The sequence below is a fragment of the Episyrphus balteatus genome, chromosome 1 (assembly GCF_945859705.1).
Source record: "Episyrphus balteatus chromosome 1, idEpiBalt1.1, whole genome shotgun sequence".
NCBI classification, from domain to species: Eukaryota; Metazoa; Arthropoda; class Insecta; order Diptera; family Syrphidae; genus Episyrphus; species Episyrphus balteatus.
Window position 1 is genome coordinate 45632526 of NC_079134.1, and position 15427 is coordinate 45647952.

A 15427-nucleotide genomic window follows, 5' to 3' on the forward strand; every position below is an offset into this window, starting at 1 on the left:
CTTATTCAATCAATTTTTTATAGAAATCCCCAGTCTTAACAAAGTAGTAGATATTCAATGTGCTTTTTAAGTTGTTTTTCACAATTTTTGACATTGATTTCGATTAATTCAAAAACTATACATTGAAATATGTAACTTGATTTGAAATTTAAAATTAAGTGTAAAATTATTCTTTTTTAATTTTGTTTTTTTTTTTTTTGTTATTTGTATAAATTAAGTATACATTTCTACAAATGTAAAATATTTTATGTGTTAATTTTGAGCAAACACTTGTCTTACTAATTTATGTTGTATGTTATTTGGAACATTATATCTATTCATGTTATCTCCTGAATATTATACTAAAATATTATACCAGACCAATCCAAAGTCCGTAATTTTATTAAGTTTAAGAATTTTTATAAAAAAAACACTTTATATTTTGTTATTTAAGCCTCAATAAAATGTATTCATTCATGTTATATTCTGGTTTTAAAGTTGTAAGTGTTGCCATTGTTTTTAAATATTTTTTTTTTTTTATAATTTTTAGTTCTTTTTTAGAAGATAGACCCCCCTCTGCCTCTTATAGTAAAAAGTGCTTGTATTTGACAGTTCTAAAAAAATCGGTTACTATTTTCACCGCCTTAGTTATCGTAGTCTTGCCGAATTTTGTCACTACATATACCATCACAAGCACACTTGCAACAATGCAGAAATTTGAGAGTAAAGTAAATTTTCAAAAAAAAAAAAAAAAAAAATGGAAATAACCACTTTGAGCCCTTCTGCCGACCCTTTTCCTTCCATTTAGATTTCTGCCATTTTGGAATTGTCTCTTTTACAACTTCTTTATATCAATCTCTGCCACATTTTACCCATTACCAATTGGCTTTCTGCCAATTTGGCATTTGCTTACCCCAACTACATCCAACAATTTCCCGAAAAAAAATTCCATTTCCTGAGTAAGGTTGGAAATTTGCAAACATCTCTCTGTCTATAAGTACGAGGACGAGGTTTTTTTTTTCTATGTGCGTATTCTCTTCCTTATCTTTTTGTGTTTAACTAGTATTGTATCTTGTATGTTGTATCAGCCAATGGACTTAGTTTCATCTTCAGTTTAAGTTAGACCGAATGTATGTATATCAAGCAAAAAAAGAAATTGATAAACATTTCAATATTTTTCCAAAATTCACTGCCCTAATAAGCCATCAAAAAAAATATTTGTTTTACATATTTTTCGTGCTATAAAAGCAAACGCTTATCAGTCGCTTTCAGTATATATAATATATTTTTGAGTAAAAAAAATACATGACAACATAGATGGCATCTTTGAAAGTTATAGTAGTCCAGACGCAGTTGTATTATAACCATTCAACCGTTCAGTACACATTTAAAAAGAGTTCTCTAAAAGATATTACTTGAAGTTTTTTCCTGGATAATTGAATCGGTATAAGTTTTTCCAATTATAACACTAGTGCTAAAGAATTATGTATTTTATGACTTCTTGTATTTTAATTTTGTTTCCCAAAAACAAGAATAATGCAAAATCTGTTGTTTTGATGAGTTGGTTTGGTTATCTTTTACGAACAAATTAAATAATGTTTTCATATCATATAAATCTTTGTAAAAAAAATCGATCGTCTTACCACCTCACAACAATAGTTGCAATAGTCAATTTTGTTAAATTCGTTAATTAATTAAAAAGTGTAGGTATTTAAAGTTAAAGTGTTCAATTATTAGTTTAAAAGTAGAAGTAGAAAAAAAGGTAATAGGTACACCGAAAAAATAATTTAATAATAACAGCTATCAATTTAAGATTTTTGAGTGAGAAAAGTCGTCCAACAATTAAAATATCAATTTTGATATTATTATCATATCATTATGACATGATATTTGTTTCTATTTTTATTAATTTGAGTACTTTCTTTCTTTTTTCTTTAAAATGAAACAAAATATTACTTAGTAGATATTCTTTATTATAATAATAGTAATATTATTTTCTCTATTATACGTGATATAATATTGTTTTATTATTTTCTCCCAAACTATGTGAAGTAAAATCTTATTGCCGATCAAATTTTATCAGTAATTCATACATTTTATTTCGAACAAAAACACAAAGCGCCTTTAAATTAGTACAAATTAAGAATTTTTTATTTTATCTTTTTTAATCAAAACAGATAAAAATTGATATGATAAATTGGGGTTGGGGTCAAAATTCTGCCGGGGTCAAAATTCTTTTGTCAAAATTCTGCTTTCAAAATTCTGCTTTACAAAATTCTGCTTTCAAAATTCTGCTTTTCAAAATTCTGTTTTTCAAAATTCTGTTTTTCAAAATTCTGCTTTTCAAAATTCTGCAAAAAAATTAAAAAAAGGGTTTGGAAAATGTTAAAAAGCGCGCGCTTTTTAACATTTTCCAAACCCTTTTTTATTTTTTGCAAAAATTTGTAAAATCATCTTCTTGAAAAATTTTTTGCTTATTTGATTACTTACCTTCATAATTTGTCATTCTTTGAAAGCAAATTAATTTTTGTTTTATAAATAAATAAATTTGAAAATATTAAGAAAAGGTTTTAATACATTTCCGAAAATAATTAAAATTTTTTTTTAATTTATCAAATAAAGATGAATATTCAAAAATTTGAATAAAAAAAGGAATATTTTGTATCAAACAACATCGGTTCCAATAAGTTAAACATAGATTTTATTTGAAAGAAAGTCAGTCTATGCATTTTAAAAAATATTTGCGACACTTAAACAAAAAAATTTAGGAAAGTACCAATGTTGAATTACATGAGGTGTATTTTTCTTTAGTCACCGCATATGCTATACAAAAAAAAAACAGAATTGGCAGAATTTTTTTGTTCAATTATAATGCTGGCAGAATTTTGAAAAGCAGAATTTTAAAAAGCAGAATTTTGAAAAGCAGAATACAAAAAAAGCAGAATTTTCGTTAAAAAAGCAGAATTTTGAAAAGCAGTATTTTGAAGCCAGAATTTTGACCCGATCCCGATAAATTGATATATAATATATCAACAAAATTTCAAAAATGTGATATTTAAATATCATCCTTACAATAATAAAAATATTGTTTTGATATTTTAATTATTATATACCTAACACATTTTCCAGCATTTGCTAATATTTAGAAAATGTTATTTTGATATTTAAAAAATGTTAAATAGATTTTTTTTCGGTGTAGTAAATGGTAACAAAATAAAACAAAACAAGCATACTTTCCATACACCGAATCTTACAAACATACCTTATCAAATTTACTTAAATAAAAGTTCATGCAACTATTCTACTTATATCTAAGATTAAAATGAATACAATAATTATATTATATCTGAATATAAAAAATGAATAGTAAAGTGAACTAAACTAAAACAATTAAAGTCGTTGAGATGATTTTTCTGCGAGTGTGTAGAGAGAAAAGGAAATTTTGGGGCTTCTCCAGCGAAAACTGGAGGCGTTTCTCCATGAATTCTCCTGTCCAGTGGACAGAAGAAGTCATGGAGAAACTTTGTATTTTCTCTTCTACATTTCTTTCCTGATTCTAATTTATTATTCTCTTTTCTATGTTTTTCTTTTCTTTCGTTCTTTCGAATTTCCTTTTTTCTTTACCTTATGGTATACAAGGTGTTTACTGTATAACAGTTATCTTTTTCTCATCTTTCTATTTTTTTGGCACTATAAATTTATAACTACAGGGTTTTAAACGCAGCAAGTTCCCCCTCCACCACACGGCACGGCGCACTATGGGACCAAACGATGTATAAATCATCTCAAAATTCCATAACTTTTTTGTTTCTCAATATTTTTTTTTTGAAATTTGGCACAAATTATACAACAATGTATATGCTTCAAAATTATATTTTAAGTCGTTATAATTATTTGTGTTAAATATAAGTGAAGGTATCCTATATATAATATATTGATAAGAAAGCAAAAATTAAAAGATTATACCTAAATTCAAAAGAAGCATACGAATGAAAGATAATATAAAATTCATTGTAGGTAGAATTTATTTTATAAGTAAGAAAAGAAAGAAAAAATGTGAAAGGGATAAGTATCCAAAAACGTAGAGACTAAATTAACCACTTTCTTATTGAAATCAAAATTATTTTGTATTTTATAAAACTCAAACAACAATAAAGGGTTGAAGAGGAAAAAAGTATTAAAACGAAATAGAATATGGAAATAACACGGTGTAACATTCAAAATATACGCGGGCGGAGACTTATCAGGTTTTGTAGAGCTAGTCGCACTGATTACGAAACGGAATTTGAAAATCCCCTAACACCCCCAAAATCTGGAGTTACGGGCAAAAAACGGTTTTTTGGACCTTAACCCATTGAAAAAATTCTAGCTTCGTCAATTTTTTACCCATTTTCGATTTTTTTACAGTTTCTGATAGAAGATAAATATACCTTTTCAACAATGTATAAAACATGTAACTCGGTTAAACCACTTCCATTTTTTTCTTAAATAAAAGTTCTCAAAAACTAGAAGACATAGAAACATATAGTTTTCACTGTTCGATAAGGAATCAATGGAGGCAGTTTTCTGTGTGAGTAATTTTTTTTACTAAAACTCACAGTCTGGACAAATATAGTATAAAATGAGTTTTAAAAAAAATTTGTTCGCCTATTTTTAGCTTTGAAATCGATTATTTCAAAAACTATTGGTTAAATTATATTGATTTAAAAATTAAAATCAAATGTACAATTTTGCCTTTCAGAAATAGTATAATTTATTACTGTGAGTGTTGCCGTTGTTTTTAAATATTTTTTTTTTATTTTGATAATTTTTTTTTAGAAAAATGCCCCTCCCACCTAAACGGGGAGAGATAGACCCCCCTCCCAAAGAAAAAAATGCTTGTATTGAGCTCCTCCACAAAAACCCTTTATTAAATCCTGGCGCCCAAGTTATCCTACTACGTGCCGAAACAACATTTTTGTTCTATGCCTAAAAGTTCGAATTTTTGTATCTGGGTTGAAATCGAAGCCAATTTTGAAGTGATTTTCATAAAAAATACCTCGATTGATTGGGAAATAGATATAGTTTAAGAATATATTTTTCAAATAGCATGTTGTTTTGAAAACATATACTTTAAATTGATGCCGAAGTTGGGTAAATGAAGCAAAAAATGGAATTTTTTAACTTTGACAGCTTATAAATTCTAAGTGGTTTAACCGAGTTACATGTTTTAAACATTGTTGAAAAGGTATATTTATCTTCTATCAGAAACTGTAAAAAAATCGAAAATGGGTAAAAAAAATTGACGAAGCTAGAATTTTTTCAATGGGTGAAGGTCCAAAAAACCGTTTTTTGCCCGTAACTCCAGATTTTGGGGGGTGTTTCGTAATCAGTGCGACTAGCTCTACAAAACCTGATAGGTCTCCGCCCGCGTATATTTTGAAACCTCATTGTTGTAACACCGTGTAATTTATATGTTATAGAGAAGACTTTTTAAATAAAACAAAAGCTTGAGATAAGAATTAAAATAGCGTAAAAAAAATAAAAGTTTGAAAAAATGAGACAAAAAATAAAATCAAATCTGCAGATTTTAATTTGCGGCAGAAAATGGGACTTGAAATCCGTTCAGAATGTCAAGCTTATTGGGAATTCCCTTTATAGGGGATCCCAAAAGTAATAATTTAAAATACATATCTCAAATTCTTACCATTTTTGAATAAATGCACTTCTTGTGAAATAAGCAAAATACTGTTTTAAAGTAGGAATTTTTCGAAATTTCACAAGAAGTGCATTTAATCAAAAACCGTAAATATTTGGGATAAACAAGCTACCAAATTTTAAGAGCCCTTTAAATAGCCTATCAGAATATTTCATTCGAATCATTAATTTTGAGACACCCTGTAGATGACAGTAAAAAAAAGATTTGCAAACATTTTTGGAAAATTTTAACTTTATACATTTTTGACCGTAAATCAAAATGGCACAAATATGCGTAAAATTTTATTTTTATTCCTTAATTTTGAGTAAAATGAGATTCAAAATTCAATCATAACTTTTTTCATTCATAAGTTTTTTTCCTTTCGGTGGACTCATTTTTCAAAGTACTTTAGGGTCACAACAAAAAAATTTTACCATTTCTTTTACAATAATGAGTAGAAGTACGTTTAATAACATATTTACACACATTTTTGATTTACAGAGCTCTAAAAGTACACGTTTTTGGCCCTCTTAAAAAATTAATTTCGCGCAGAAAAAATAACTTTGTAGGTATTCATTTTTGTTGGTAATATTTATAACTATTACATAGGATACGAAAATGAAATAATTTTATATGCATAATTAGCCAATTTTTTGATAAACGGAGTTCGGAAACTTCATAAAAGTTAACTGGAAACATTGGGTTTTTTGCTTTTTTTGCAGGACTAATCAAATTCTTTTTTGTTTTATCTTATGATAATCTGCTATCATAATATGAGAAAGTTATTTCATCTTAGACTATTTACAGTAGTCTTAAATTCTCAATGATTCGGGAAAAGTAGGTATGTGAATTTCAAGCTTCCACAGTTTCGACCGATTTTAGCCTATATTTCACTGAATCTTTAAGAAAGCGTTCTAATAGTTGCCATAAATAAATTCATTCTATCTTCAGAAAGCAGCACATTGTCCAAGAATTATAAATGACCAAGCACTTGATTATTAACTTAGGTATGCAAATATGAAAACCCTGTTTAAATATCGATAAACGTTATGAAAATTAAAACAAATTTTAAATTATTTAAATTTTGTTATTATTACTGAAACACCCTTTATCCGATATAATCTTTTTTTATTCCTTGGTAGTTTTCTTTTTTAATTTTACAAATTACTTAGTTCTTTTTTTCTCTTACTCTAAATTTTGGATTTGAACACCCTGTATTTCTGTTATAACTATTTTTAAATGAATTCACTAGCCTATTGTTTTTTAAACACCCTGTGAAATAAAAAAAGTTCTTAAATTTATTACATAGCTAACCAAGAAATTATTCAATTTTGACGGTAGGTCATCTTTTTTTGTTGAACAGTCACTCTTAGAAAAATCGAAAAAAAAAATATATTATAACATAATTGGGAAAAAAACACATTTTATTAACTTCAATCACCAAAACAAAAATGTGAAACACCCTGTGAAATAGAAAATTACTTACATAATTATACCTTGATATTAAGGAAATATAAAAAAAATAAAACTTTTATTAAAACCCACACCAAACGCACGAGAAAAAATTAAGAGCAAAGTAATCTCTTCCACCAAATAAAGAGAATAAAAATCGCCAACTGCAACTTCAAAGCTGTTTTTTTTTTGTTTACATGATCCCAACCTAACAATGCTTTTGTTATCACTTTCTACAATCTATTAGCTTTAAGAAAAACCGGTTTTGGCAACAAACAAGACAAGTCATTTTCCGAATTAAATTCCGCTAAATTCGCGAAATCCCACACTGTGCGGCGCGGCGGCGGCGGTATGGATCTTACAAATAAAGCCGAATTTATATTATGAGTTCGTGCATATTTCCAACCAGTTCATTAAATGCTACCTTAAATTTTGCGGCATTAAAGCGGTCGTTTCCATTAGATTTTAGTTTAGTTATGATATCCCACACTTAACCCAGCTCGGTAGAGTGTAATTCTTGACCATAATAATCAAAATTTAATGATGCAATCTGTAGATGTGCGGAAATAGGTTTGTCATCGCCATTGTTGAGATTAAAGAACTGATTTCTCCAAATTTTCAACATTGCTTACTCCAATGCTTTATGCAGAGGCGGATTTACCAGAAGGCTGAGTAGGCTGGAGCCTAGGGCGGCAGATTTTAGGGGCGGCAAATTTGGGGACCGGTCTGTTCACCTCATAGAAGTAAAAAGATTTTTCCCATACTTTGTATGAGAAAATCCCCCCTATTACGTTAGTCGTTAGTATAGGTACTTAAATGACTTGCTCTGGGAGTTACAATTTGTTTTAAATTAGAAATTTATCTTGGCAGTCTCCTTCGCTCTTCGCCCCTCTTTCCTAGTACAAACGACTTACGTAATAGGGGTGAATGTATTTCCCTTTTCCCACTAACAACCCATACATGCCAGTCCAACAACTGGTTGGAGGCTACGAACTGGCTTGTTTATAAATATATAATTTTGTTTTTTTTTTTTATGTGGTTTCAAACCGTGATATTTTTTTTAATTTTTTTTTTGTTTTATGAAAAACTAAAAAAAATACGCTAAGAAAGTAAACCAACTACACGCAACAAACCATATTTTAACCTTCGTGTTTTTTTAATAATCACGTTCCTTAGGAGTTTTCACGTGAGAATGAGAAGGACTAATGACTAATGAGTACATGTACATTAAAGTGACCGCAAATATTTTTGTCGAATTTTTTTCGGGGGAACCCCATAAAATGTTCAGCCTTTGCAGATTTTAAGATATCCAAAATTTAAGCTCCATTGGATAAGTCTAAATGGTGCCGACACTCGCTCAAAATATCAAAAATCTCTGTTTTTTCACTGTTTGGTAAAGAAAATTGGCTTTAGCTCCCAAACAGATGGGGCTATATAAACTATTTATATATTAAATTAAAGGTATACAGTCGTATTTATTAGATTTTTTATTACTTATACACCACATAACTTTTTTCAAAATGTTGGAAATATGCTTTATTTAATAAAAATAATAATCACATTATTCGCGGTTAAGACAATCTACTCTTTTGTATAAGTTTGACAGCTATAAGACAACAATAAACAAGGTTTTTGATCACATTTTCCAAATTTAAACAGTTGTATAAAGTTATACAAAATTTATAAATAAGGGGGATAGTGTTTTTACACATAATTCAGATTCTGAATTTCTTTAGTCTTACTTAAAAAAAAAGGTTTGTGTTCAATTTAAATTTTCAGTATTGACCTCAAAAAAGAGCTGAGGTGCAAACTCTGTCAACAATGAAACTTTCTGTGTTATAGATTGATGTAAGGTATCTGATCGAAATGCTTCTCGTATAATTTAAATAATTAATATGTAGTTCCCCCGACCAAATTACGAAAATCGATTTCTTGCGGTACATATTTGAAAAAGCTGAGGTGATTTTACTTGAGGTTGTACAAAAAAACCAGCGATTTACCAAAGCTATCCGTGTTTTACTGGCGAAAAAACAGCAAATATTCGGGTGGAAACTGTGACTTTTTAAGAGGAATTTTGTGATTTCAAGGGGGCAACCAAATCATTAATTTAACCGAACTAACCATGGCACAGTTTTTGAAAAATTAATTTTCAAAATTTTCAAAAAAAAAAACTGGAAAAAAAAATTCAAACTATTTTTTTTTTTCAAAATTTTATGTAATTAAGTACTGATTATGTTTTTGAAATTCGATGCTCATATTTGTTTTTAAACAAAAACAGAAAACCGTATTCAAAAATATCTTGTCGTTTTCGAGAAATTAACAAAAAACCAAAACTACTTTTTTCTAAGAAAACCTCTTTATTTTCTGTTTTAACGTGGCTGGACTTGTTGATAAATTAATTTATGAAAAATTAACCATTCGGCAATTGTTTTTTAAGTATTCAGACTTAAATAAGGATACAATAAAGTGATACAGTATTGGATTAACCCTGAATTGATCAACTTTTTTCATTGAAAACACCTGAAAACTTACCTCAGAATTTTTCTTACCATGTCTGGGGTGCTCACCGCGCCGCCCATTGATTCTAGCTGTAAGCTGTTAATTTCTCGAAAATGAAAAAATATTTTGGAATCCGGTTTTCTGTTTTTGTTTAAAAACAAATAAGAGCATTGAATTTTAAAAACTTAATTAGTACTTAATTACATAAAACTTTGAGAAAAATTAGTTTGAAATTTTGTTTTCCAACTTTTTTTTTTCAAAATTTTGATTTTGAAAATTAATTTTTCAAAAACTATGCAATAAAATGGCTTGATTTAAAATTTTTGTAAAAAATTAGGTTTTCGGCCTTACAAAGTGGTATAGCAGGTTGTTGTAGGTGTAACCGTTCATTTTTAATAATTTTTTTCCAGATTAAGTCAATTTTTTTTTTAAGTTGCCCCTCCCTGCTTAACGAAGGGGAATAGACTCCCCCTCCCATACGATTTTTTTCTTGTCTGGACCCAACCTACACGCTCCAGTTTTTTGGCACATTACTCCTGAATCAACCTGTATATTAAGTTTTAATACATTTTGTATTAACTAAAAAATTTTAATATTTGTCATGTATTAAATTTCAATACATTTTTACCTACAATGGTCGGAAAAAGTATTTTGACAAAATGAACATTTTTCTAACTGATGAGAATAATCTGTAACGGTTAAACATAAAATAAGGAAGTTGACGGTTATTTATTAAGTATATAATGGTGAATATCATGATGGTCAATGTCAGTCATATAGTTGGTATTATGCTTCGAGGCTGCATTTTTTGTATAAAAAGTATTAATTTTTGAGGGAAAAAAGTATTTTGACAAACGTTCTTTTTCAACGTTGGTAAGGTAACGTAATGCATTATACGTGTTTCAAGCACGTATACAACTGACAGACTTGTTAAGGCCCCTATTTGTAAAAAATTGGGCAAAACGGCGGAACTTAACATTGAAATTAGTGCATCTTCTGTTGCAAGTCATAACTTCTGTGTGTCTGTTAAAAAATCTGTAGAGAATTGAATTTATAGCGGGAAACTAAAAATTACCAAATATACAAACACAAAAATATAATTCTACTATTAAAAATTTACCACAAATGGACAAAAAACGAAAAAAATGCACTTAAAAAAATTGAAGCATTTTGAAGAATTCACTTTATCGCGGATTGACTCCAAAAAGTCTGAATTTGGAAATGCCATTCTTTCATCAAAAACTTTGTTAGCAAAAGTACCCTTTGCATTGAGATCAAAGAAGACAATTTTACCATGTTTATGGGAAGATAATACAGTATTTATCTCATAAAACAAAAATTGAAAAAAACTGAATTCTCAAAGGAACATATTGGTATGCTTCTTTCATTCAAAAACAAACTTTTATGGACCACATTCTCACAAGTTTCTATATCAATGATCCGGGAAACGAAAAGGAACTGTTGAAGCTCCGTGAAAATTTGGTCAAGTTTGTTCCAGAAGCGAAAAGCACAACAATATGTCCCTTTGAGAATTAAATTTTTTTTCAATTTTTGTTTTATGAGATAAATACTGTATTATCTTCCCATAAACATAGTAAAATTGTCTTCTTTGATCTCAATGCAAAGGGTACTTTTGCTAACAAAGTTTTTGATGAAAGAATGGCATTTCCAAATTCAGACTTTTTGGAGTCAATCCGCGATAAAGTGAATTCTTCAAAATGCTTCAATTTTTCTTAGTGCATTTTTTTCATTTTTTGTCCATTTGTGGTAAATTTTGAATAGTATAATTATATTTTTGTGTTGTCATATTTGGTAATTTTTAATTTCCCGCGATAAATTCAGTTCTCCACAGATTTTTTAACAGACACACAGAAGTTATGACTTGCAACAGAAGATGCACTAATTTCAATGTTAAGTTCCGCCGTTTTGCCCAATTTTTTACAAATAGGGGCCTTAACAAGTCTGTCAGTTGTATACGTGCTTGAAACACGTATAATGCATTACGTTACCTTACCAACGTTGAAAAAGAACGTTTGTCAAAATACTTTTTTCCCTCAAAAATTAATACTTTTTATACAAAAAATGCAGCCTCGAAGCATAATACCAACTATATGACTGACATTGACCATCATGATATTCACCATTATATACTTAATAAATAACCGTCAACTTCCTTATTTTATGTTTAACCGTTACAGATTATTCTCATCAGTTACAAAAATGTTCATTTTGTCAAAATACTTTTTCCGACCATTGTATATAGGGTTGCCAACTTTTTTAAGAAGGAATAGACTATATTTGATTTCAGAGACGAAAAAAAAGAGTACATTTGAAAAAAAAGAGTACCATTTATTTCAAGTCCTGAAAATGTATTTTTTTTGCTTCTTACAGTACATAACAATTTTTTGTTGTTTTTTAAAATATGTAACAACACATTATTGTTGTTAGCATGCAGTACCGCCTTTGCCTATTATTTTTATATTTTATTTTATATAAGTTTGAAATCAATGTCGCTTTTGACTATATTATTGTGCCTGGCTAAACGGTGATTTTTCAATCGCCTAAGCAGTGATTTTGCTGGCAAGAGGGATGAGGAATGAAGGGGGAAGATGCTCACGAAGGGAACTGAATTTTCTGAGGGTATTGCTAAATTGTTCCTCTTTTTGAAGTTTGTTCCTAGAAAATGTAAAAGTGGAACGTGATTGGGCACAACAGTGTGTAGCCACCTCATGTGATTTTTCAACGATTGAAAAATCACTGTGTAGCCATAGCCAGGCACATAATTATTTATAGCCGTGTTTTATTGGTAACTCAGTACTTAGCTCAGTAAAATTTTACACGGTAAACAACAACAAATGATTGCTAAGGATAAACAAAAGTTTTTTATTTAATGGTTTACAGAGAAAATTTTTTTCTTAACTTATACATTTTTGACCCTTCAACATTGAAGAATATCCTTTTGTGTCTGAGTTTTGCTTGGAAGATACCACAACACGACAACCGACTGAACAAGCTGTTACAAATATGTGTATCGTGTATGACTAAACGTTCAAATTCAAAATTCTTTAAGAGCTCATTTTTGATCAATTTCAACGAAGCCCTATTTCTCTCCTCTCGCCATTTCATATTCAAGACCGAAGATACTCTCTCAGTGAATGCTGAAGTGGCAAGAACAGATAGAATATGGCTTACAATTTTTGCAGTTATCAATATAATTCATCGAAATAAAAATATATAAGAAGGTTAACTCAATTTTAAATACCTTGATATTTTACAAGAAAAAATCTAATATTTTGAGGTCTTAAACAAAACAAAGTAAAATAGAGAACAAAATTAAAATTTTAGTAAAAAAAATTAAATTTTAAGTTTGACTAAACACAAAACAAATAGGTCGTACTAAAACAACGAAAAAAATTAAAGTGTTTTGTACTCTCTAAATTACAATTGTTAAAATTTGGAAATTATAAGGTCGAATATTTTAAGCCTCGTTTTTTTTCATTCAATTCTATCTTTAGAAATATGAAAGTTATCCACCAATTTGCAAACGTTATGATGCTTATGTTTATGTGGTGGTACACTCAGCCTTAATTAAAAAAAAGAGTATTTTGACTTACTCTATCAGAGTTATAGATTATAGAGTACACATACGTGAAATAGATTACAATACTCTTTTTTAGAGTACGGTTGGCAACCCTAATTGTATATGTAACCCAAAAAGTATAAGAAAATACTCCATGATATAGAGCTGGCTCTATATCAATTAAAACAGCCGACATTTAGGGTAAAATTTTATAAAATGAATTTTTTTTTGTTATTTGACTTTTTTGAGATTGCTTTGAGTCTGCAAAGTTAAATCAAAATCGTTAGAGCCGTTTTCGAGTAATTTGCTATAACGTAAAAATTTGTATGACAGGTACACTGTCTAAGCGAGGTATAAATTAAAAAAAAAGGAAGCGGCAAGGGCGGCAAAAATTGAAAAGCCTATACCTTGAAAATTTGTAAATCCGCCTCTGGCTTTATGATGTTTCCTTGTTTGTATATAGCATCCGCCTTTTTCATCGATTGCTCCTTCAAAAAAAAACCTCATAATTCAAAACAGCAAAAAACTTACATAATGTATTTCTCCAATTTCAGATTTTATAATTTTTCAATGAATGCAAAATTGATTCTCATTACAATTTTCCTAATTGGATCATGCCATGGTCGAACTTTTGGGAGTAATCAAAACCCTCCGAATCATCATCATGATGTTTTCAAAAATAATGTTGTAACATCAAGTCCATTAAATGTTGATGCTGTACAATTGGGTGTACTGACTGGCAACTCAAATCAGCCATGTGGTACACGTCCTGATATGGTATGTGTTCGTCAGTATCTTTGCCACAATAGAACAATGGATCCTTATGGTGGAGGTACCATTGAAATTCGCATGAGCTCTGGTTGTAATACTATTTACGAAATATGCTGTCATTTAAATGAAACAGTAAGAAATTTTTGATAAGACTTTAAATCTTTTACACAGTTTTTTTTTTTTAATTCAAGTCAGATGAACCAATTTTAAACCCACTCCCATCAACAGTTGGATGTGGTTATAGAAATAAAAATGGAGTTGGAATCAAAATCAGGGAACTCACTGATAACGAAGCTGAATTTGGTGAATATCCATGGATGGTGAGAATATCGGAAAAAATTATGAAAAAAGGCAAAGTTGTAATCTCTCCCAAATGTGGAGGTTCTTTGATAGCTCCAAGAGTCGTTTTAACTGGAGCTCACTGTGTGAATTCCACACAAGCCCCGAATTTTCAGGTCAGAGCTGGTGAATGGGTCCCTTATTCAGATGCCGAACCATATCCACATCAGGACAGACAAGTCGAAGAAATAATTTTGCATGAAAACTATGATGTTGGTTCTTATTTGGAGAACAATATTGCTCTACTTTTCCTCGATATACCATTCGATGATGCTCCTCACATCAATACAGTTTGTTTGCCGCCAGTCAACGCAAATTTCGACATGTCACGTTGTTTTGCCTCTGGCTGGGGAATGAAACAATTCGGATCCAGACGATATTCAAATATTATGAAGAAGCTTGAGTTGCCAGTAGTTCCAAATGCTAAATGTCAAAACGACTTAAGACAAACTCGTTTAGGACAATCCTTTGAATTGCATTCCAGTTTGATGTGTGCTGGTGGAGAATTTGGAAAAGATACTTGCACAGGAGACGGTGGTTCACCATTAGTTTGTCCAATGGCCAACAATCCCGATCGTTACTACCAAGTTGGAATTGTTTCTTGGGGTATTGGATGTGGTGATAAAAATGTGCCTGGTGTTTATGCAAACATTCCACATCTTCGTTCTTGGATTGATGAACAATTGGCTTATAAAGATATCGATGTAAATGGTTTTGCGCCATAAAAGGGTCTTAAATTATAAAAGTGGAAAAAGTCAGTGCTTAAAAAAAATAACAATTAAAAATAGAACAAAAATTGTTTGACTTCATTTGATAGGGAAATTCTAGTTAATAAACTTTTGTATTACTCCTCGAACTGCTTCAGAGAATAAAAACCATTAAATGCTTATAAATAAGACTTTTGATGAAGTTTTTCTTGAAACAATGCAAATTGGAAAGGTGACGAAATGGCATTAACACTACACAGCTTTTAATCGTTTTTACATTTTTATTCACATCCATATCGCAGTTCAACGATCATACATCGATTAGGTATATCATTACTGTCAATAAGGCCATGTGTGGTGTGATTTGGGTTAAACATTTAGCTGGTAATAAAGTTTGACACTATAGAGCAGCGTTACCACTTG

The 15427-nt window shown here is 29.6% G+C and overlaps 1 protein-coding gene across 1 annotated transcript; it reads left to right on the forward strand.

Annotated features, from left to right (window-relative positions):
- The first annotated feature begins 1307 nt into the window (after positions 1–1307).
- Positions 1308–15193, forward strand: LOC129905907 (phenoloxidase-activating factor 2-like). Its single transcript, XM_055981536.1, has 3 exons — positions 1308–1423; positions 13742–14090; positions 14150–15193. Exons 2-3 carry the CDS (start codon positions 13758–13760, stop codon positions 15020–15022), a joined length of 1206 nt encoding a protein of 401 aa, XP_055837511.1. The 5' UTR covers positions 1308–1423; positions 13742–13757; the 3' UTR covers positions 15023–15193.
- Positions 15194–15427: the final 234 nt, after the last annotated feature.

What these genes read in the sequence shown, in the direction of transcription:
- LOC129905907 (XM_055981536.1), top strand. Translation starts at nt 13,758, where the DNA reads ATGAATGCAAAATTGATTCTCATTACAATTTTCCTAATTGGATCATGC. An exon ending in GCTGTCATTTAAATGAAACA is followed by an intron (nt 14,091 to 14,149) that starts GTAAGAAATTTT and finishes TTTTAATTCAAG; the next exon opens with TCAGATGAACCAATTTTAAA.